Source organism: Rana temporaria, chromosome 1 (assembly GCF_905171775.1).
Source record: "Rana temporaria chromosome 1, aRanTem1.1, whole genome shotgun sequence".
NCBI classification, from domain to species: domain Eukaryota; kingdom Metazoa; phylum Chordata; class Amphibia; order Anura; family Ranidae; genus Rana; species Rana temporaria.
This window is the reverse complement of record NC_053489.1, coordinates 471,419,506-471,443,754: the sequence shown is the minus strand read 5'-3', so window position 1 is coordinate 471,443,754 and position 24,249 is coordinate 471,419,506. Positions and strand designations below refer to the sequence as shown.

At 43.6% G+C, this 24,249-nt stretch overlaps 1 protein-coding gene across 1 annotated transcript; it reads right to left on the bottom strand.

Moving 5' to 3' along the window:
• Nucleotides 1-388: 388 nt before the first annotated feature.
• GAR1 (GAR1 ribonucleoprotein) lies at nt 389-20,266 on the bottom strand. The gene is made up of 7 exons (XM_040329189.1): nt 20,166-20,266; nt 13,935-14,173; nt 13,601-13,755; nt 12,099-12,158; nt 7,443-7,587; nt 3,506-3,595; nt 389-787 (listed from the first exon to the last, which is right to left on the bottom strand). Exons 2-7 carry the CDS (start codon nt 14,170-14,172, stop codon nt 777-779), a joined length of 699 nt encoding a protein of 232 aa, XP_040185123.1. The 5' UTR covers nt 14,173; nt 20,166-20,266; the 3' UTR covers nt 389-776.
• Nucleotides 20,267-24,249: the final 3,983 nt, after the last annotated feature.

Here is a 24,249-nt window from a genome sequence, read left to right as displayed (position 1 = left end):
ACTTTGATTTACATGCTTTTGAGGTTTTTATACTGACTTTTTTTATTATTACCTATAACACAGCGCAGAAATCTGCACCTTAATATTATGCAAATCAACTTTTTGAAAAAGTGTTAATTAGGTGCTTGTCTGTCATGCTGACTTTCCAGCACCAAAACATAACATATGCCTAGGGGGTGCTTTAATATTTTTGATTAAAAGTGTACGCCATGAACATGCACAGCAACAAGAGCTGCAGAGAGCATTGTGGTGCCTTTTTAGAATGTCACCCAATGCACTCACAGAAAGAGGAATGGGAATTACAGCATGTGTGGTGTTAGAGGGAAAAAAATAAAATAATGGATTGCCTGTTTAAAACCATTTGTGTAATACAAAACCAAATGCAAAGTAGTAGAAACATTTTATTGGCTTAGCAACTTTGAGCAATGCAATGTTCCCATATTTACATATACTGTTTAGCGTACGGCAAAAACATGAATAATGATAAAATCAGTTCTATAAAAACCAAAAAAATAAATTCAGCGGAATCATCAATTCAAGAACGAACCCTGGGTTAAAGAATGACATTACTGATTTAGGTCCACAATGTCCCTCTATGTACACACACTGAGATAACAGTCATTGAGATAATGACACCATGGTTCTCATCTTTACGATGTGTGGTTAAGATTTTACCATGAATATAAAAAACACAAACAGAGGCTGCATTTTCAAAGATATTTTCACAAATGAGGCTTCGAAAAGGCACCAACCATCTCCGGATTTCAAAGCACATTCTACCGACCTCCTGTAGAGAAAAAAAAAAAAAATGTTTTACACTGTGTGAGTAATTATACATCTAAAATTAGATAATTATATACATGCACTCATGTTTAGATTTCATTTAGAAAACATCCAGTAAGATTAAGACCACTCTTAGGCCTCATGCACATGGGATGTTATAAAAACGGCAGTAGCTTTGCAGTGAGCTTTTAAAAAAAAAAAAAAAAAAAACTCAATAGCAGTTTTTCGTGTTTTTCCATGTTCAACATTTTTGATCCCATTAAAAAAAAAAAAAAAAAAAGCTAAACGCAAGTCAGCTGCATTTCTGGACGTTAGAGCATTTTTACAGCCGAAAACTCCTCTCAGAACACACTAGTTTATTTTTTTTACAGCCAAAAACAGTTATTAACAGCCTATGTGTGCATGGACACATAAGATAACATGCTGGTGAGTTATATCGACTGTAGAAAAAAATAAAAGTCATCTGAAGCCAAAAACAGTAGCTGTAAAAACGTCCAGTGTGCATGAGGCCTTAAAGTGGAATTGGAAACCAACTCTAAACCTACTCTCAGCCACATTCTAAGCTTATTCTATCTAGCCCTGTATAACAAAAAAATTGCAGTACTTCTCTTTTCCCGCAACAACTTTATTCTGGTCCAAGACTCAGCTGTCAGCAGCGGCTTCAGTGTGTGGGAGTGTGCAGGAGAGGTAGTGGAATTTTATTTTTACAGGGTTAGATAGATTAGGCTTAGATTGTGGCAGAGAGTAGGTTTAGTGTTAGTTAAGGTTTGACTTTTTTAGTACCAACTGCCAAGGGTGGGATTCTGAACAATTAAGGGAGATTTCCCCTTATTTCCTGTATAACTAGGCCAGGAACTGAGGGGAAACTTCCCCACTGTGACACGGGGAACAATAATCTGATAGGTGTGTTAATATTTACCTTTGATAGCCAAAACAAAAAAAAAATGCAAAAAGTTTTGGTTATACATACACCAACGATTGAGATAAGGTCAGTGCATTGCTATTTTCAACCAGGTGGTTGCCTCAGACTTGCATGGTGGCATGTAGCAGTAAAGCACTAATTTCTTAAAGGGGAACCTAAAAGGCAATTTTCTTCCTGTATTACTCCTTTAAAATAAGACCCCTTTCACACTGGGGCGGGAGGTGCAGTAAAGCTAATTTTGCAGCGCAATTTGGCCGCTAGTGGCAGAGAAAAAGTTAAAACCGCCCGCAATGCGCCTCTGCAGAGGCGCATTGCCGGCGGTATAGCCATGGTGTCCCATTGATTTCAATGGGCAGGAGCAGTATACCCACCACACCATCAATGCGGCTAGCAGGACGTTTTTTTACCGTCCTGCTAGCGCACTGCTTCAGTGTGAACGCCCTCGGGCTTTCACACTGGAGGGACGGTTTGCAGGGACGGTTTGCAGGCGCTAGTTTTAGCACAATAGCGCCTGCAAACCGCTCCAGTGTGAAAGGGGTCTAACTGAAGGCTGTACTTTTGGCAGATAAAACCGCTCACATATGTGTATTTAGCGATTTGCCTGGAGTTCAGATTTAATGTACATAATTATAAAAAAAAAAAAAAAAATAATGAGTTGTGCTTTACTGCTACATGCCACAATGCAAGTCTGAGGCAACCACCTGGTTGAACATTGATATTATGTACATAAAATCTGAACTCCAGGCAAACTGCTAAATACACATACGAGATCGGTTTTATCTGCCAAAAGTACGTCCTACAGTCTTTACAGTAATAAAGTAAGAAAATTGCCTTTTAGGATCCCTTTTAGTTTCAGGGTGAAATAGGGGGGAAGGTCTTTATTACTGTGCCTGTACACTTTCACCACTGCTCTCAAAACCATGTCTGCATCAACCCCCATCTACATGCCTTACCTACCAACATGGCTGTACACAACCCCACGTATCACTGCAGCAATGCACACAACCCCACTATTTCAATGCTCACTTCACCAGCACTGGTGTGCAGTCATGTTGGAACAGGAAGGGGCCATCCCCAAACTGTTTCCACAAAGTTGGGAGCATGAAATTGTCCAAAACGTCTTGGTATGCGGACACCTTAAGAATTCCCTTCACTGGAACTAAGGGCCCAAGTCCAACCCCTGAAAAACAACCCCTCACCATAATCCCCAAAAAGACGAACGTAGTGACGTACTACGTGTTTTTTCAGCTCTTTAGTGCCACCCTTTGGACACCTTCTGCTAATGCTGTGTTTGGTGAGCATTGCTTCCGAGCATGCGTGTTTGTACTTTTGTACAGACAGACCGTTGTCCGTGGAAAATTTATAAGCCTGCCATCCAACATTTGTCTGCGAAAAATCGGACAATTGTCTGATGGAGCATACAAATGGTCAGATTTTCAGCCAACAGGCTGTCATCGGACAAATCCAGTCAGAAAATGCGATTGTGTGTACGAAGCTTTAAACTGGGATGTCATTAAAGTTTATTTGCGTGTAATGGCAGATGTTCCAATACTTTTGGCAATATAGTGCAAGTGCACACCTGTGACCCACATAAGTAGTATGGCCAAAAATGTTTGGGTCATACTTTTGTACATTTTATTTTTTTTTTTCAAAAGAAAACAGCTTGCTTGGGAAAAAAGTAAAAAAGGTTTTCCATTTATAATCTTATTACTTTTGTATTTTTTTTTTTTTTTTTTAACAAGCCCAAATTTCCCATTATTACATGACAAAAACTTGGTTTATATGACCAATCTAAATTACCTCTGAAGCCACGTCCTCCTCCGCCGCCTCTTCCTCTGAAGCCTCCACCACCACCTCCACCAAATCCGCCTCGTCCACCTCTGAATCCTCCTTAAAGAAAACATTATACCACATAATTATTCTAAACTGGCCAATACAAAATGAAAGAGGTGTGGTATGTGTTTTTTCCATTGAGCCTTTGTCACATTGTAATAAATGCCAATCAGGGAACATAAAGCTGATCACACTTGGCATACAGAGCTCACTGAAAGCAGAGACTAAATAATTTAAGGGATTACACTTTTTGTGATAGTCTTTAATTCGCTCCCTTTTGACCCATTAAATACATAATTTAAAGCATTTTGTTATAACCGATATATGTAAAAACACCTGTTGTTCCTGCCACAAATCTATTGCTTTCCTGTGCATCTCAATAAATCCAATTGGCCCTCCCAGTGAACTACAGAACCCCCCTTCCCTAAATCTTATATTAGAGAGATAAAAAAAGAGGGGTCGTATTTTGTAGTTTAGCAAAACAGAGCTGGGAAGGGCAGTAAAAATTCGATGCAATTTCAGTGCAGCAATGCCAATGTGTTATCTGCCCCCAACGAAAAATAGGAGACAAGTGCATTTATGGTAGGATCAACAAGATTTTTCTATACTTGTAGTGTCTTTTCAAGGGATAAAAAAAAAAAAAAAGGGAAAGTGCAAACTTTTGCCCAGACATACATTTTGAGTGCAATGACTTGTTCAGGTCTTGGATGGATTTGGCAAGCACATACCAGTGAATGCACAAGTGCTTAAAAAGCGATAGGCTCATTTTGATAAACATTTTTTCTTGTAAATGGAAAATGTCCATTCCCCAAAACAGGGAAACAAAGGGGCCTAGCTTAGTTCTATTTTTAAGGAGGACCTTTGGTTTAAAATGTACATTTTGGTGTTCTGGTAGCAGCTAGCAAACACGAGACAGTGCCTCTGTACAATCAGGTATTCTAGCCTCACAGGACTCTATCCAGAGTTTTGTCATTGTAGACATTTTTCCTCCTGATTGCTGGATTATAATCATCAGTTGGGTCTAGGAACTGAAAGAACTACCTGGTGATAGCTTGCACCTCCATTAATATAGCATCTGCATCACCACCTAATAGATGATTTGACTAAAACTTTACATTGAACTATCAATATAAAAAAGGGATGAGTGACCGTTGTGATAAATCATTAACTACTTTTCATCCAATGTACTATGTATTATATAAATGTCCTGTTGGGAATTGGTTAATACCAAGATCACGGCTGCAGCTACGATCCTGGAACCATCAGGAGGCTTTACGGCAACCTGATCACTTTTACAGCGCTCAGAAGGACCCCTCCTCCTGCGGTGGTTCTTGTGTACTCATGTTCCTCCAGGACCGTGAAAGTGGTCGGGATGACTGCCCACAAAAGAGGGAGGGAGAAGAAGAAAAAAAAAAAACAACATTCCCAGATTTTTTCTGTGGCTAAAGATCTGAAAGCAATGAGGATTTAGACACTTACGGTTTTAGAGACATTATTTCCTGGCTATTACAGCCAGGGAAGAATCTAACCTAACACGATCTTTGCTCCTGCCAAAAAATGTACTAAATTGTAGGTAGTTTGTCACCATTTCAAATCTCGACATGTTAGGCATCAACCAAAGCAATGCCATCTTATATTTTACCAAAATATTGGATAATATAATTTTGTTTGTCTGCACTAAAATTCCTTTAAGAGTAATTTTATCCTGAAAATCTACATTCGATATACAGCTGCACAAATAGTCTGACCAAAAATTGCAACCACTATCATTTTATTGCAAAAGGCAGAAAATGTAATGAATTGACTCCCAATGGGTCCAATACAGTCCTGCAGCAGCGCTGCAAACTCTACGTTTGCTGTGATCCTATACAGTGTAGAGGTAGAGAAGATGTGCTCCAATCACCATTGTTGTTCACCACGTGGGGGATAGGAAACCCCCTTCAGGGGATACACTTACCAGATGGTAGATAAGAAACAGCATGTAATCCACCTCACTTAGTAATCGTCAGACTTTCACCATAATCATGATATTCAGCATGTATGAGGAAAAGAAAGCTCATATAGAGTAGTAACGTTTGGATAATTTATTGAAAAAACTCCCCCAAATATGCTTTCCCCTTCAATACTATGCGTATCACATAAAAATGAAAAACGGGCATGTAATAAATTTGTGTTTGCCTCACGATTGTTGACCCTGAAGACCGCTCTGTCTAGTTTCCTCACGGCGGCTTCCTGGTTCCTTCCTCGTGGAGCGCAAACGTCACTTCCGGCTGTTGTGTTTGGAGAGTCACGCCCTGACGCGTTTCGTCACTTCCGGACTTCAACTGAGGGCGTGGACTCTCCCAGGCACAGACCGGAGTTATAAAGAGCAGCACCGCCCGTCATCCCAGAATGATTGACGCCCACTTGCGTCATTCTTAATGCTTGGCCGTGATTGCTCACATTATCCCTACTAAGGGCGGAAGTCTCTGCATGCAATCTGTACTGCGCTACTAATGCCCGAGAGACTTCCGCCCTTAGTAGGGATAATGTGAGCAATCACGGCCAAGCATTAAGAATGACGCAAGTGGGCGTCGATCATTCTGGGATGACGGGCGGTGCTGCTCTTTATAACTCCGGTCTGTGCCTGGGAGAGTCACGCCCTCAGTTGAAGCCCGGAAGTGACGAAACGCGTCAGGGCGTGACTCTCCAAACACAACAACCGGAAGTGACGTTTGCGCTCCACGAGGAAGGAACCAGTAACCCGCCGTGAGGAAACTAGACAGAGCGGTCTTCAGGGTCAACAATCGCGAGGCAAACACAAATTACATGCCTGTTTTTCATTTTTATGTGGTACGCATAGTATTGAAGGGGAGAGCATATTTGGGGGAGTTTTTTCAATAAATTATCCAAATGTTACTCCTCTATATGAGCTTTCTTTTCCTCATACATGCTGAATATCATGATTATGGTGAAAGTCTGACGATTACTAAGTGAGGTGGATTACATGCTGTTTCTTATCTACCATCTGGTAAGTGTATCCCCTGAAGGGGGTTTCCTATCCCCCACGTGGTGAACAACAATGGTGATTGGAGCACATCTTCTCTACCTCTACACTGTATAGGATCACAGCAAGCGTAGAGTTTGCAGAGCTTCTGCAGGACTGTATTGGACCCATTGGGAGTCAATTCATTAAATTTTCTGCCTTTTGCACTTTTGGACTGTTTTTTTAGCAGCTGCTTTTTATCCATGGTACATTATCATTGAAGTTGGACAATTTGAGTGTTTATATCCTAAAGCGCAGAGCTGTAGATAGATAAGCTGCGCCTGTTATTTCTGTACATTTTCTACTATCATTTTATTCTCCAGGACCTTTGCCCAAAAAAAACAAAAAAAAAAAAATGCAGATTTTACCAGGTGTGCAAAAATTTTTAAAATTGTCCTGAGGGGTAAGTGGTTCAGTAAAGGAGCATTTTTCAGTACGATTTATAGCAGGTGTCTCGAAAAATTTGTAAACAAAGGGCCAGTTTACTGTCCTTCAGACGTAAGGGGGGCCAGACTGTGGGGCACTGGGAGTAGAAAAGGTCCCGACGTTGGTGGGAATAAACAACGCCCCATCTTTGGTGTCAGTGGGATGAATTCTGCCCCTTCATTAATTTGAGTGGGGTGTCAAATTATGCTTGTTGGTATCAATGGATGAAAATGGTGCCCTGATGGGCAGTTAAAAGCAAGCAAAGGGCCGCATCTGGCTCCTGGGCCTCCAGTTTGGAGACCCCTAACTTGAGTGACACTGCTTTGTGTGTTTAAAGGCAACTAGCATTCCACCTGATGGCTGAATACTATACAATATAAATATGCAATTCACTATACCCATTACAGTGTAGGCTTTTAGAAATACACATCACAATTTTTTTTTAATACAAACCTCCTCTTCCTCCTCCACCTCCTCTGAAACCTCTGCCACGTCCACCCCCTCTTCCTCCTCCACGACCACGTGGAGGACCCTTTTCACCAGGTGGCCTAGGAAGGAACCTCTGCAGTGGCAGTAGCTTTGCTGGGTCTATATAAAACTGGAGGAGAAGAACAAATCGTTTTTTAAAACATACAAGTTGAAAAAAATTGCAGTTTGAACAACCAGAGTATACTGCAATCCAGGGTATTAAAAACAAATTAAATATAAATAGTATAATTATAGGTATATCATTTTGCAATCGATTGAGTTTTCAGCCCTTTGAAACCCAACTAAAGACAATATTTTTTTTCTTACTTTGGCTGGACTGGAGGAGGATTAGCCCTTGTTGCGTTCAATATTGTCCATGTTCCTTTTGCTCTACCTCCTATCCTACAAACACAGGCTATTCCAGGGACGTGATGATGGGAGAAATCATCCCAAGATGGACATAGACAGCAATTAAAACCACTGACAGATGTTGCCTTCCTCACTTTGTCCAAATGTAAAGCCTTACCGTGTTTGGTATTGCTCATTTTAGATGGCTTTCATGCAAGAGTAATGCTGGGAGCCTGGAACCGCAGTAAATGTGTCAGGATGGCTAGCAAGAGGAGCTCAGGGAAAGTCATTTTCCCAATCTCCTTCGCGACTAATGAATCCAAAAAGAAGCAGAACATTTTACGCGTCCGGGTTCAGACCTTGCATTTTCCCCCCTTTCACATTTGGCACTTTTTGACAGGTACCTGCTCTCACTTCTGGCTCAGATCGCTGCAACAAAAGTCGAACGTTCGGCCACCCTCCTTCCTCTACAGTTATCTGCGACACATCACAGGTCTTAAGACTACGGGACCATCCAAAAGGTGCAGCACCGCAGTAGGAAACAGGCTGTAAAACCGCAAATCTTCACTTCCTTTTTTAGGACATCGCATTAACCCTAGACAGGTAAGTGTCCTTAAATTAAAAAAAGTCAGCAGCTACAGTATTTGTAGCTGCCGACATATTTTTTTCTGAAGGAGCCTGGAGCTCCTCTTTAAGCATGATCTGTGCTTCGTTAGAGGCAGTGGATTGCAGAGCTCACATTAGGGGTCCAATAGACCACACATCTCCATAAGGAGTACCTATCACTTGTCCATGCCATCACATTGGGGCTTGTTAAACCCACTAGTTAGCAATAGATCCAGGACCATAATTTACAGTTAAAGTGGAATTTCAGTCATATTATAACCAACTAAGGCGAAATCTACCCCTGCCCCCATTCTAAGACTATTCTATATATACACACCTTGTAAAATAAAAGATGCTTATACTTGCCCATTTTGAAGCTGCTCTGGTCCAGTCACGTGATTGGGTTGCAGTGCCAGATTTGATGTAGAAGAGAGGCAGCAACAATGGCTGCAGAGCCTTGGCCATGACTTCATCCATAGGCTTACTATATGGCAGTCATTGTCGGCTGTCCCTCCTCTACATCGAAGTCAGCGCTGGAAGCTGGTCATGTGACTGGACCAGAGCAGTTTCAGAATAGAAACAAAACGTGTTGAAACGAACAGTTGCGTAAATATCTTGCAACTTCCACCATTTTAGGCTACAGAGCCTCTGATGTCAGTAAATTTTTAAGTGTTTGGGGGATTAAAGCGATTGAAAAAGCAGGTGGGCTTTTACCTTACTGCATTCCATGTAGGAAGGTTAAAAAAAAAAAACAAAAAAAAAAAAAACACACACACACACACCTTTACGCATGCAGCTTCCCCAGCAGCCACCCCTAAATACAAACCTAAGCCCGAACTCGACCCAGCGATGTGCCCGAGAGGAAAACAATAACCTGATTCCAATGAAAAGACAACACCACCTTTGGCAAAAAAAAGATGGAATTACCACCTTGTACGTATGGAGTGCCAGAAATGTCTCTCTACAGGAAAGAGCAGACAGCTCAGCCATCCTCCTTGCTGAAAAGCAACCAGGAAGACCACTTTCCTGGTTTAAAAGCACCAAAAATAATATCCCAAATGGTTCTGCAGGACTGACAAAACCAAATTCAAACCCCATGGAGGCAACGGATAAGGTGGGAACATGAACCTCTGCCCAGGACAGAATGAGATCGACCTCTTCCTGAGCTGCCCAACTCCTGGTGCCTCCTTGATGTATGCCATGAATGTGGCATTGTCAGATTGTATTGCATTACAAATTGGTTCAATGTAGCAGCACCAAGTGAACTGCCCATATATCTCCAACACATAGATGGGCAACAATCTTTCCTGTGGGGACCACTTTCCCTGTACTTAAAAATGATCCAACACACTGGCATCTGTCGAGACTACTTTAAAAAAAAAGGTAAGAAAGAAGAAACCATTTCATTATCACCAATGTATGCAGCAACATCCACCACTGCAGTGACCGCCGGACACTGGGACATAGATGCATCCATGAGTCCAAAGGTTGAGATCTCCTGTCCCAAGCTGAGAGAACATTTAGCTAGAGGCCTGGTGTGAAATCTAGTGAAAGGCACTGCCTCGAATGAGGCCACCATCTTCCCCTCATACAAAAACAAATTGAGGGATTCCCCATTTCCGTGAGTGAAGCAATCTGCCCTCTCAGGGACACACATTTCTCTGGGGGGAAGAAAAACCCTTGTCTGAACTGTATCAGAAATTAGGCGCAAATATTCTAGTCTCTAGGTTGGAAGTAACACTGACTTCCAATGGTTGAAAATCCAACCAAACCTCTCCAATGTCTGAACCATGATGTCCACATTATGCTGCAGCAACCACTGTTCCCTGATCAGCAGGTTGTCCAAAATATATCCGAGAATGGACATTCCCTGGATCCTTAACCGCTTGCCGACCGTCGATATACGTCGGCAGAATGGCACGGGCAAATGAGCGTACCCGTACGTCCCTTTGAAACTGCTATATACTGCTGATGAGAAAAGGAATTTAGCAGTTTAGATTTACTAAAATAATTGCATTTCTATTTTCTGTATACTGTGCCAGACAATATATAATGAATGCAAGGTCCTGGGTTTAGTAACACTTTAACCCACGCAAGATGCCCTGTGCACCCAGGCTGGCTTACTTCTCAATCCAGGTCCCCATAAGTCTCCACAGCTGCCAGGCACCCCCTCCAGTGCTTGTGGCATTAAGGCCATATGCATGCGCTCCATTGCTTACTGGTCACGTGCACACGCTTTTGCTGGCAAAATTTGAGAAAAAACTCCCTGTAGCCATTAATACACCCATGTTCGATCAGGAGAAAATGGAAGACGCCTTGTCCACAGGAAGTCTCATACCGGAAGCCTGAACCAACAAGAGAAAACAGCCCAAAACCGACATCAATACTCACAGCAAAGGAAACACCTGCCTGGAAACAGAATAAGGACAAGCATCACTAACAAAAGGGAAATGTACAGGACTAAGGCTACTCAGAGGCTCGACATTCCGGCTGCAGGATCCAATAACAAAACTGCATTCAATCATTACCCATCACGGCAGGCAGTGTCTAATCGACTTTCAGAGCACTCAATTCCCCAACCTGGGGGTCCACCTGTAAAGCACTGGGTTCCATTTCTGCAGGGTCCAGCGCTAAAAAGTAGCATTACAGGCAAACACTGCGAAAGTCAATCGTCCGCTGCAGCGAGGCCTGGGCATCAATCATCTTAGCAAGACAGCTAACTTACTGGATCTGGAACACAAATCTCTTGATCCTAACAGGGAATTTTGAGAATCTGGCAAACTGTGCAATGACCTGCACATCAGACAATTACCTTCAATATTGGTGAAAAAAAAAAAATGAAGTCTTTGCTAAGGGGGCAAGATTATATAGAGGAGTACTTTGTGTCATCGATTGCCAGGTGGTCATGATTAAGCCCGTTCTGCATCCCATGATGTATGAGAAAAAAAAGTAGGTTTGTTATTTAAAAAAAAAAAAAAAAAAAAAGCTTTACAAGTCACTTTAAATATATTTTCTAGCAAACAAATTCAGATTTTAACCGATTGCCGACTGCCTTACTTACAAGTAGAACGGCAAAGCAGCCTCTCTGTGTTGGATCATGTATCTGCTATGTGATCCAGCCCTTCTGGGTAGGGGGCGCACACAGCTGTGCTGTGATTAGTTACAGCACACGATCAGCAGGTGTCAGCACCCGCTGATCGGCTCTGTCTTAGGGAAGTGAGTTCTGTGTTGTAAACACGGAGCTCCGAATACTGACAGGCAATCTTGCTGATTTTTTTATTCCCTGCAAAGGGAAAAAACAGCAAGATCGCTTAGTAAAAGCACATAACATACATAATATATTATTAGGCACACAATTAACAACTTGATTGCCCTTAGATGTTAACCCCTTCTCAGCCAGTGTCATAAGTACAGTGACAGTGTATAGCATTAGCACTGATCACTGTTTTAGCATCAGTGTACCCCCCCTAGTCAAAGTCAGCTAGTGTCAGATTTTCCCGCCACACTAACAGTCGCAATTTAAGTTGCCAATTACTGCCATTACTAGTATAAAAATAAACTCCAATATCTATACCAGATGCTATAATTTTCAGGCAAACCAAATAGTAAAAAATGCTCTGGTCACAAAGGGGGGATAATCTTCCGGAGGTCAAGCTGTTAAAGTATTTTAAAGCTAAGAATAATTACCTTTTGCAATTTCTTAAATGATGATGCTTTCATGTTATCAGATAGTTTTACAGAAAAATACTGAATTAAAACATTAAGGAATATAGAAATGTGTATTAGAAGCAACATTTAAAGCTGTGGAAAAAAAAAAAAAACAAACACACACACACACACACACCTTACACTGAACCCCCTCTCCCCACACACACACTGCAAGAATTAGATACTCATATGCCTAGGTTTTCCATAATACAGCCGTTTACTTACCAGTTTCCCCACTCCCGCATGCTCCCTCTACGCTGCAAGACTGGGTCCTGCAGCCTTTACATGAGTGGCAGGCACTGTGACGTCATCAAATACAATAGATGACCAACAACCCTGCGCTGAACAAGAGGAAGCTGAGGGACTGCCCGCAAGTTGGAGCATAGTGAGAATATTTGAGCACCAGCTGCCAAACAATGAGGTAAAAGTACTCGTAACGAGTACCCTAGGGATAAAAGAGCAATCAACACTTGCAGTGTAGGGAGAACCCCATTGTAAGGGCATATCTTTTTCCTGGAGTTCAGCTTTCAGTACAATATTCAGCACCAAAGTATAAAAACAATAGCATATGCAGGCATCATACTGTTTACATTACAAACATGGGCAAACGCTGTTGATGGCATGAATGTGATTAAGGCCCCTTTCACACATGTGCGATTTCGCGGCCGCGATTTTAAGGAACTACTTTGAAGTCGTACCAATATGAATGGTCGTCATTGGAAAACATGGGACACGACTTGTCATGCTACTTTTGCCATCACAAATCGTGGGACAAGCCGTACAAGTGTGAAAGGGGCCTTACACTGGATTTATACTCATATCTAGGCCTTCAAATCAGACAAATGTGGGGGTGACTAATGATAATCCATCAGAGAAGCATTGTCACATTGAACATACAGGGCTAAGGAGGGTGCCTTTGTAAGGGTCCATATACATGTTATAATCTGACCATACAATCTCAGTACAAACAATCTCAGTACAATCAATCTCGGAACTACCACAACTATGTAATATGAAGACCTATTAATCAATCCAAATAATTTGCAATCAGGCAGGCCCTTGTGCTACATAATTGTTGGTAGATCCAAAGGAGATTGTACAGTCGATTGTTACATGGGTGGTAAGCCTAAAGGGCCCTGACACTCCCTTTGTCAGCACTGCTTCACAGAAGCAAATCACTGCTAGTCCTGAGGACTGTCACATAGGAGAAAGTCACATGCCCCTCCGTGTCTGGAGGAGCCAGGTTTTAGGCACAGCTGCGACGAGAGCAAAAGTAGAAAGGGAACGACAGCTCGATGAGCATAATAGGGTCGGGGGGAGGCCCTTTACAAAAGGCATAGGCAAGTTGACAATATATTTCTTTAAATACAGCCTGGACTGATCATGGATACAAATATAAAAATATTCTTCTGCTTTACAAAAAACATTTCTCACATTTTTAATATCTTTCTCATATCTTAAAAAAATTGTAAAAAGGATACAAAGTCTCTCAGCTGCCCAAATATTTCATCCACTTTTCCTATCTGCTCTTTGTTTTGAAGGTAAATGGGGGCATTAAAATAAGGCACTTTGTTTTCTTCTGTTGTACATTTACACACAGCATCGTCTTCACAAGGATGCACGAACTCTCCAACCTCTGCAACAAGAAAATGATTAGTGGAAAAGTAATTGCACATAGACAGAAAAAGAATATTCAGCCAGTAAAAAGATGTATTTTTGCAGACATTTAAAAAGGCTCAGGCTTTACCAGCAATATTTTAGACACATGTTCTGTCTGGAAAACAGCTAGATTATTGTACTTAAAATGCAACATACCGACAACACTCTCTGGTGGTCCTTGGTCATAGCCTCTGTTAAAACCTCCACGTCCTCCACCGAAACCTCCACGTCCTCCACCAAAGCCCCCGCCTCTTCCACCAAAGCCACCGCCTCTTCCACCAAAGCCACCGCCTCTTCCACCAAAGCCCCCTCTGCCACCTCCACCGCGTCCTCCTCCTCTGTCACCCCATCCGCCACCTCCTCCACGATTAAAGCCTCCTCGTCCTTGGGACATCCTGAAAAGAAAAAACAGTGAATTAAATAAGTGAACAATATGAAATGGAAAAGGCTGCAGCCAATTAGCATTTTATTAAATACAAAAACAGCTCATTAGAAACATTTTAATTTTAAATTAATGTAGGGAAAGGTCAGGGGCACGTTGCGTTATGTTATTATGGGAGTTTTTGTGAGAGACAAATCCGAGCAGAAATCCAACTAAGGTGGAGATGCTTGGCAGGCTGGTAGCTGTAGTTTACCTCTATACAGAAAGCTAAATTTTATGCAGACATTACATATTTTCTAACATATATAACGTCTGCAATCACCCTCCCTCAGCAGACACCCATAGAGCTGGGAGACAAATTAAGCTGGCTATACACATAAACCACTTCAAGACCAGGCTTTTTTGAAAATGTATTAAACAATATAAGCTCCACTTTTTTGGCAAAATATAAAAGATGACGTTATGCCAAGTAAATAGATACCCAACATGTCATGCTTTACAATTGTGCAAGCTTGTGGAATGGTGTCGCTATAGGTGATGCTTTAAAGCCTTTACAGGTTACCAGTTTAGAGCTTGAGGTTCTGTGCTAGAATTATTGCACGCACTCAGAGACAAAACTGCTTGTTGCTTCCGATTTCCTATACCGAAGATTTCTGATATACACTACATTAGTGTTTTAAATGCGAGTACCCTGCTTGTTATACGTTTGAATAAACCGCTGAGTGCTTAAAACATATTACACTAGAGAGCCTCCTGTTTTCTCTGCCCTGCCTGGTGAAACTTTGGAGCTGTCTTACCTTGCTGACCACCCAGCCTGGAAGGAAGCCTTAAAGCGGATGTCCGCTTAAAAAAAATAATTATTAAAAGCCAGCAGCTACAAATACTGCAGCTGCTGACTTAATATTAGGACACTTACCTGTCCTGGAGTCCAGCACCGTCCGCAGCAGAGGACAAGTGATCGCTCGTCACTCTGCTGCCATCCTCGTTGAGGGAACCAGGAAGTGAAGCGCTCCGGCTTCACTGCCCGGTTCCCTACGGTGCATGCGTGAGTCGCGCTACGCCTGCCGATTGGCTCGCACTGTGTGCTGGGAGCCGAGTGTTCACAGAACACAACGGGGGGGGGGGGGGATGAGGTGACGTCATGCCCGCAGTCTGCCCAAGACTGTGTGGCCGGAAGTGGGTGCAAATACCTTTAGACAGGTATCTGCACCCCCCTCCCCCCTGAAAGGTGTCAAATGTGACACCGGAGGGGTGGAGGGTTCCGATCAGTGGAGTTCCACTTTAGGGTGGAGCTCCGCTTTAACCTCCTAGGCGCCACACTACTGGAAGGACGGATATTTTCCCCTCTACCCCCGAGTGATTCCATTGGTTTTATTGAATGCTGCTTACCTTGCAGCCGTAAGGTAATTTGTTAGCACACCTTCGGGTGTCGCCATACACCGAAGATTCACCTTGCCACCTGCTGATGTCATTTAGCACCCAGCACTTCACTCGCACTTTGCAATTTCTTTTGATTAAATTGCATCACCTCTTAGACTGAGTCGCAGTTGCACCATGTGCACTTTGCAACAATTGGACAATCTTGTGGTTCCATCCACCATTCATACAATGTGATTTTACTTACATTAAACAGCCACCTATTTGTATTTATTTGCACTCTTATTCAGTTCACTTTTATTCATCCATCATTGTTGTATATCAGTTATGTTCAGTCATTCATTTTGATTGGAGCATAACACCATCCTGCAATTTCCTCTGCGACTGCAAATATTATCTTCACGTTGTGAATTTATTTATGCACCCGAGTCACCTTATCTGCACTGTTTTCACATTCATTCAGATCACCTTTGGATGCACCTTTTCTTAGCATTTATAGTGATTTTATCTTTCAGTCAGTCTATTTGCATATTAATTTATTAATTATACTACTTTGGTTATTTATACATTTTACCATATTCTAAAGAAAGCCCAATCAGAGGACTACACACATATAGGGAGGAGTCTGACGTTACGCAGCCACAGAGGAGTGTGGCGAGCTACAGATTGATATGCAAATTTTTTTACCGGTTTCCTGTAAGTGATTTTTTAATTGAAGCATTTTAATAATCTGTTTACATGGAGAGCACTATGCAGTTGCCTTTATATTTCATCCAATTCGTATGAGGAATATTGGGTAAGAAGGGAGTACTAGATCCCAGGAGGGAAGGAATGCATCCAGCCCAGAGGGATTGGTGGGAGTTGTAATGAAAAGCCTATGATTAAAGCGGGGGTTCACCCGTACATAACACTTTTTACCCTTAGCTTCATGCTCGTTTTGTCTAGGGAAATCGGCTAGTTGTTTTAAAATATGAGCTGTACTTACCGTTTACGAGATGCATCTTCTCCGCCGCTTCCGGGTATGGGCTGCGGGACTGGGCGTTCCTATTTTGATTGACAGTCTTCCGAGAGGCTTCCGACGGTCGCATCCATCGCGTCACGATTTTCCGAAAGAAGCCGAACGTCGGTGCGCATGCGCAGTATAGAGCCGCACCGACGTTCGGCTTCTTTCGGCTACTAGTGACGCGATGGATGCGACCGTCGGAAGACTGTCAATCAAGAAGGAACGCCCGCTCCCGAAGTCCCATACCCGGAAGCGACGGAGAAGATGCATCTCGAAAACGGTAAGTACTGCTTGGATTTTAAAACAACTAGCCGATTCCCCTAGACAAAATGAGCATCCATCTAAGGGGAAAAAATTGTTTATGGGTGAACTCCCGCTTTAAAGGGGTTGTAAAGGTACAACATTTTTTTCCTAAATAGCTTCCTTTACCTTGACTCTCCTGTAGTCCAAGGGAGGGGGCGAGCACGACACCACACCAGGGAGAAAGAATTGTCACTACAGAAGATTTAGTAATTTGTTTTTTGTTTACTTAAAGCGGAATTCCACCCAAAAATTGAACTTCCGCTTTAAGGGAAGGTGACCCCCTGACATGCCACATCTGGCATGTCGTCTTTTTTGGGGGGGGGGGGGGGGCTTTTTTTTTAGAGGGTTTCAGCTCCTACTTCCTTCCTGGGCACTACGACGCCAGAAGGTCACCTCTCCCCCCTCCCTCTCGGCAATCATCTGGGATACGTCACAGGTCCCAGATGATTGCCCAGCCAATCACGATGCGCAGCACGGGTCGCGCATGCACAGTCCATGCCTGGCTGTGAAGCCACAGCCGGGCCCCCACAGTAGTGATGCCGGCGCAGCGGAGAGAGACAAGCAGGGCGTCATTCCCCCGCATTGCTGGACCGTGGGACAGGCGAGTGTCCGATTATTAAAAAAGTCAGCAGCTGCAGTATTTGTAGTTGCCGATTTTTAATATTATTATTTTAGTAGGAACTCCGCTTTAGAGCACCCAAAAGTGGAACATCCGCTCATTTGTTTCCTCCCCCCTCCGGTGCCATTTGGGGGGGGGGGGGGGTCTTTGACAGGTACCCTATCCCCACTTCCAGGAGTCCAGGCCACGGCGCATTTGCAAGCACCTCCCTCCTACTGCCCCGCCCCATCACCAGGAGAGCTCAATGTAGACAAGGATTTGCAGCGCTCTCACAAAGGAAGCCTCCTGGATGTAAAGTGAAGTCCACAATAGGGCGCTCTGTTTGTTGTCCGAACAAAAAAAATACAAAAGCAGGCGTGTTTCGGCACATGCGGTATGCGGTGTGCTGAAACGCGTCTGCTTTTGTATTTTTTTTTACTAAATAGCATTAGAACATGAAGCAAAGTCCAGCTACTCACAGGTGGGTTGGCAGGGCTGTAATCCAAGTGGTATGATCCGCAAGGCGGGGTGAGTGCCCTGACACTGCTGCAGAGATCGAAGTCAACATTAAAAAAAAAAAAATCAGATGGCTGCACTCCCACAAACAAATGCCATTTGGCTTTATTCAGAAAATCAATAAAAGCATTACAGGATGAGCAGACAGGCAGGAGAGGAACAGATACCTGTTACACTCCTGCCTGTGTGCTCATCCTGTAATGCCATTATTGATTTTCTGAATAAAGTCAAATGGCATTGTTTGTGAGAGTGCAGCCATCTTTTTTTTTTGTTCACTTGGTATTAAACATCTGTCAGATCTTTATGGGACAGGAAATTAAATTCTCCTCATAGGACACAGATGGCAAAAAAATTACAGAAGTTATAATTCTCTCTGAGATCCCTTTCACACTGGGGTGTTTTTTCAGGTGCTTTGGCATTAAAAATCGCCTATAAAGCACCTGAAAGAAGCCTCATCTGCAATCCCAATGTGAAAGTCCGAGTGCTTTCAGAGCCCTTTCACACTGCCAGCACCCGAAAAACACTGGTAAAGCTCCGCTAAGACCCCTTTCACGCTGGGACGTGAAGCTGCTTGCAGGACTTTTTTTGATGCCCTGCCAGCGCAGCGCCTCAGTGTAAAAGCACTCAGGCTTTCACATTGGGATTGCAGATGAGGCTTCTTTCAGTCGCTTTTTTTTAACGCTAAAGCGTCTGAAAAACGCCCCAGTGTGAAAAGGGTCTTAGGGCCGGTGACTTGTCCTCAATGTTCCACTATGGGGGGGAAGTTCCTTCACTGACTGCGCTGGCGCAAACTTCCCGACGGAAATCTCCGAACCTCGCCCGGCATCCAGGCTCATTCTTTAACATCCCTGTGGATTGGAGGATGTTAAAAAAAAGAGCCAGGAGGCCGAGCGAGCGAAGCGAGCCGTCCGAGCGCAGCGAGGACGTGAGGCCACTTTCCTCTAAATCCACGTCGCCCTGGATGCCGGCCGCCGTTCGGGGATTTCCGTCAGCAAGTTTGCACCTGCGCAGTGCTTGAAGGAACTTTCCCAATAGCTGGAACCATCTCAGCGCATCAGTTCGCGCATGCGCTGGAACTTCCATGATACCTGGAACCAGCACGGCAGATCACCGGCTCACACCATAAGGCTGCATTCACATCTAGGCGGACGAAATCGCGGCGTTTTGTCGCCGCAAATCGCGGTAATCCACGCCGAACGCCTGTCGCCTGAAAAAAGGACCTTTTTTTCAGGCGTCTTCGAGCGTTCGGCTAGGAGATGGGAATCATCTCCATAGAGGGGGTCATCTTGGGGCACATCTAGGCGGACAATACCGGCGTTTTGTCGCCGCAAATCGCGGTACAATACGCCGGTATTGTCCGCCTAGATGTGCCCCAAGATGACCCCCTCTATGGAGATGATTCCCATCTCCTAGCCGAACGCTCGAAGACGCCTGAAAAAAAGGTCCGGGACCTTTTTTCACGCGGCAGGCGACAGGCGTTCGGCGTGGAGATGTGAACCATCTCCATAGAGGGACATCTGTTTTCAGCCCTCTGGCGGCAGCGGCGTAGCGCTACAGGCGTAAAAACGCCTAGGTGTGAATGGGGGCTAATAGGCGTGCTTAAACATGTGCATTTTTGACACCCAATTCCATTTAATGGTCTGCTAAACACAAAATGAATGCACAAAACATATGGCTGACATGATGTTCAAAAATTGTGCTGTACTAAACTGCATGGTACTGCAACACAATGCGTTTTGCTGGCCAGGAACACACTTTATACAAGATGTGTGTGGGTACAAACAGAGAATTAATGCCACCCACCCACCCACACACACATTTGTAGGGGGCAGTGTTTCCTGCACCACAAAAGGTGTGATCTGGCCCTTGTTTTATTTAAATACATAGGGAAATAAATAATTTAGTTTTACTTTTAAAAACCAAAACATTTAGCTCATTTGCACGCTCAGGCCATACATTTTTATGATTAGGATAACATAACCAGGCACAGATTACTATACCGACTGTGTGCTTTGCTTTGTGTTAGTTTTCAACACTCGGTCAGCAAGACAAAAAAAAACCCTCGCCCGTTCAGAAGTTTCGAGAGACAGAAATCTGGGCAGAAATTAAATTAAGATGACGCCGCTAGGCACGCTGGTAGCTGTAGTTCATCGCTATATGGAAAGCTAAAGTTTATGCAACCGAAACACAATCTATTTCTTAACATACCTGACTACTCGCGTACCGGTCTTCAATCACCCTTCCTCAGCAGACACGTGGGGGCTCTGAAATCACACATCCGGCGCACTCTGATTGCGTCATCAGAGAGGAAGGAAGAAGTATCACAAAACTTTATTTGAAACTGCGTTCTCGCCAAGCGTGAATAAAATGCATGCTTAGAGGATTGGTCAACTTTCTGCAGCATATGACTCTGCTAACTTCTTTAATAAAGGACAATTCCAGAAAGAAAAAAAACGTTTATTCTTGTTTTGTGAAACTGAAAAACCCACCTACGTCCTCATAGTGCTAGTGCACTCCACTTTTTTAGTTGGGCAGTAAAAATCTCCTAAACGTGCACCATTTAGGAGATATTCACTGTTGCTGCAGCTGAAGCATGCGCTCTGAAGGGACGGTGTTCTGCCCAGATGTGTTTCCCTGGCGGATAATGCCCTCCCTGGACTGCGCAGGCGCAGCGCTCTAGCTCCAAAAATTACTGAACATGAAGAGCTGGGCATGAGCTGTAAACTGCGCCTGCGCAATGAACAGGGCATAGTGACAGTCCCGCACGCTACCGATGCTCGCTCCACTCTGCAAGGGGGGCGTGTATATTACAATTATATTGTGTAAGGGACGGATGCCACAAACTCCCCCATCAACAGTGCAAAACTCGCCCTACTTTTCATACACCCGCCCCCCTATCAGATGATATAATAGTAATACACAGGCCACGGGGGAGTGGTGTGTGTATTACTATAATATCGTCGGCAAGGGGGGGAGCGGGTGTATGAAAAGTAGGGCGAGTTTTCCACTGTTGATGGTGGAGTTTGTGGCAACCGCCCCTTATACGAGATAATTGTAATATACATGCCCCCCTTGCAGAGTGGAGCAAGCATCGGCAGCGTCCACCTGTTTGGGATTCACCTGGACAGTTTGGGTTTTATATCAGGTGTTCGGGTTTCAGGCGGGCTGAGACCTGGACACATTATTCAGACCAGGCTGTGGCTCCCTAATGCCTTGTTTCCACTGAACGGAACGGTTCGGGTCAGTTAGTTTGGAACAGTTTAGAATGGACCGATCTATTCTCGTGAGCGTTTCCACTGCAAATCGGACCGTCAGGGACCATACAGGATTTAGAAAAAATGCCTAGCGCGTCCACCAATCAGTGGAATGTATTGCATCTCCTCCCCTAATGGAACCGTTCCATTTTCTATGGCCCCACATCTGAAGCAGGACCCAGAATGGTCCGGTACGGTTCGGTTTAATGGCACACTTTCATAATGGAAACACCCAGTTTCCATTAAGTAAGCAAGATAGTCACACATAAATCTATTGCCACCCGGGAGCTGTGGGCATCTGTCTGGGGTAGGGTTGCCAACTCATCCCTTTAAAACAGAACACATATTAATTACACAGGTTCTGAGGCTAATTTAATGCAAATAAGGCACCAAGTGAGTTTAATTACCTCCTTAATCAGGCACAGAACCTGTGTAATTAATATGTGTTCTGTTTTAAAGGGATTAGTTGGCAACCCTAGTGGCAACCCTACTTCAGAGCTCTGTGTCATTTTAGGTAAGAAGATGCATACTAGCAGATTATGCCATTCCCTTGCAGGGGATTTTTTTCCCCCATTTCAGAGCTTACTATTGCTTTAACTTGCTCATGCTGCAGTTATTTTTATTTTTTTACATTAAATATACTTATATCTCTTTCTTGTATGGGTATTATAAAGAGGAGGGGGGCCGAATGTCCAACTGAGTTCGCCGTGGCAAAGTCAGCCAGAAGTGGGACTGGATACCTGTCAAAACCAGGTACCCGCTTCTCCCTCCCCCTGAAAGGGCAAACAAGCGGCGCTTCCCCTTTTGGGCGGTGCTCCGCTTTAAAGTAGAACTACAGGCAAACTTTTTCATTTTGGATTGAGTTGAGCCCTGTAAACACGATCAGAAAATCGCTTGAAAAATACCGCTTTTGAAAAGATCGTACGATAATCTGATCGTTGGTACACAGCTTTCAAGAGCCAATCACGACAATTCATGTAAAATTAACCGATGGGACAAGCACGGAAACTCTTCTCCTATATTATGAGTTTTGTTTAATCAGTACAGTTTTTGTCCGAAAACACAATAGAATACATGACATCACTTCACTTTTATTCAGTCTAATTAGAATTTTGGTAACCTCTTTATTTTTGATATGAGATTACGGACGATCATTTGTCTGATAATCTCATGGTGTGTACTAGGCATTAGGAAGGGTTATAATAAGCCCTGTCAGGCCAGGGCCTCCAAAATGTGATAGGTAATTAGGAAATTAGATGCATAGTTTATGCTCCTTGAAGGTCCAAAGGTGCTCCTTGGATTTTGGGCTCCATTATGCATCTAGGCAGTGGAAAAGTCTCACACATGTGGTATTCCCATACATAAATGTTATTTAAAGGGGTTGTAAAGGAATTTTTTTTTTTCATAATAAGCATCCTTTACGTGCAGACATTCCTCTTTTCACGTCCTCATTGTTCGTTTTTGCTCAGAAGTTGCTCTATTTCTTCTCTGTTCTGTTCACTTCCTGCTTATCTGATTGTTACTCACCACCGTGAAGGGAGGCTTTACTGCGGTGGTCAGTGACGTGCTCGCCTCCTCCTGGGAACTACATCTGTGCGGCAGGACGCTCTCTACGTGTTAGAGACTTCAAGGAGGTGTGAATTACTGGGCGTGCCGCAATTCATACTGGGAAATGTAGTTCTTACATGAATGAGCACCGCAAACCAGGAAGTGAATGAGAGATCATTACACTATTATGTCTGTCTACCTTGCAGACATTAATTTTAGGCTAAACATTTTTTTCCTTTACAACTCCTTTAATTTCTTAATTTTCCCCAAAAAATTGTGAGAAAAAAATTACAACTTTAAAAACTTTGATGAAAGATAGAAGTAATTCAGAAGTTCCTTTCTAGAAACAGATAACTCGTGACATCCTAATGCTCATAGGTGCACGCATAGGGTGTGCCAGGTGTGCCTAGGCACACCCTAATCACCCCATGTGGTGCAGATTCCCCCTGCTGCCCAGGCCCCCGTGTTCCTCCCACAGCGCTGATGGCTTTCCTCCTCTCCTCTCCCGTCAGTTGCTACAGGGGATGTTTCAAGATGGAGAGCAGGGGAAAGGGACCAGTAAATGTAATTTACCAGCCCCTTCCTTTTCTAAATCAACACTTGGGGCCAAATCCACAGCCAGCGGCGCAAATTAAGTTTCTGAAAACTTATGTCATTTAAGTTACGGCGCCCTAAGTTGGTGTCGTAAGTGCCGTATCCACAGCGCATTTGCGCACAAAATTGCGCCAGCCATAACCTAAATTCAGAGGCGTAAGGCGGGGTTATGGCAAGTGGGAAGGAAGTGGGCGTGCTTCATTGTAATGAGCCGTGACCCCATGCAAATGAAGGGCCGGCCGTACTGCGCATGCACGCACAAATCTGCTGCTCACTGCGCATGTGCAGAACTTTGCTGGGCGCAATCAGTGAGATAGGTAAAAGGCCAAGTGTACTTAGTTTGAGGATCGCCCTGTGCTTAAATAGCCCCAGTCAAACACACTTCCCTTGCAAAAGTATTTCCCTGTGTTCCCTTCCATGAGCAATTTGCTTCTGCTCTTAGTTTGTCAGTGTTTGTTGGTAAGTTGTGTGTGATAGAGAAGTGTTGGAGGAGTATTAGATAGTAGTTGTTGTTTGTTTCTGATAAGTGTATTTTTTGTTTGATTGTTTCTGCTAAGTGTTTGTTTGGTTTTTTTTCTGCTTGGATTTTGTGTTTGTTTTTGACTTTGTAGTAGCTGTCTGCTTGTGTGTGTATTTTTGTGTGTTTGTTGTGTGTGTATTTTTGTGTGTTTGTCCTGTTTGTTTTCTTATTGCTGGGTGGTGTCTGTGATGGCCCCCAAACGCAGGAAGCTGAATTTTTCGCATGTTGAAAAGCAAATCCTTGCCAGGTATATCATCCAATATGGAAGATATTTACATGGGCCTGATAGCCGGAACACCTCCCCGGCCCAAAGGAAGAGGATATATGCAAAAATTACAGATCACATAAATGCGGCGGGGGGGGGAGACGAGGACCC

Excerpts from the sequence above, each read along its gene's own strand:
- GAR1 (XM_040329189.1), bottom strand. The coding sequence starts at position 14,172 with ATGTCCCAAGGACGAGGAGGCTTTAATCGTGGAGGAGGTGGCGGATGG. Across the intron at positions 13,756-13,934 it reads ACCACCAGAGAGTGTTGTCG|AGGTTGGAGAGTTCGTGCAT; the intron begins GTATGTTGCATT and ends TTCTTGTTGCAG. Across the intron at positions 12,159-13,600 it reads TTGGGCAGCTGAGAGACTTT|TATTTTTCTGTAAAACTATC; the intron begins GTATCCTTTTTA and ends GTTTTAATTCAG.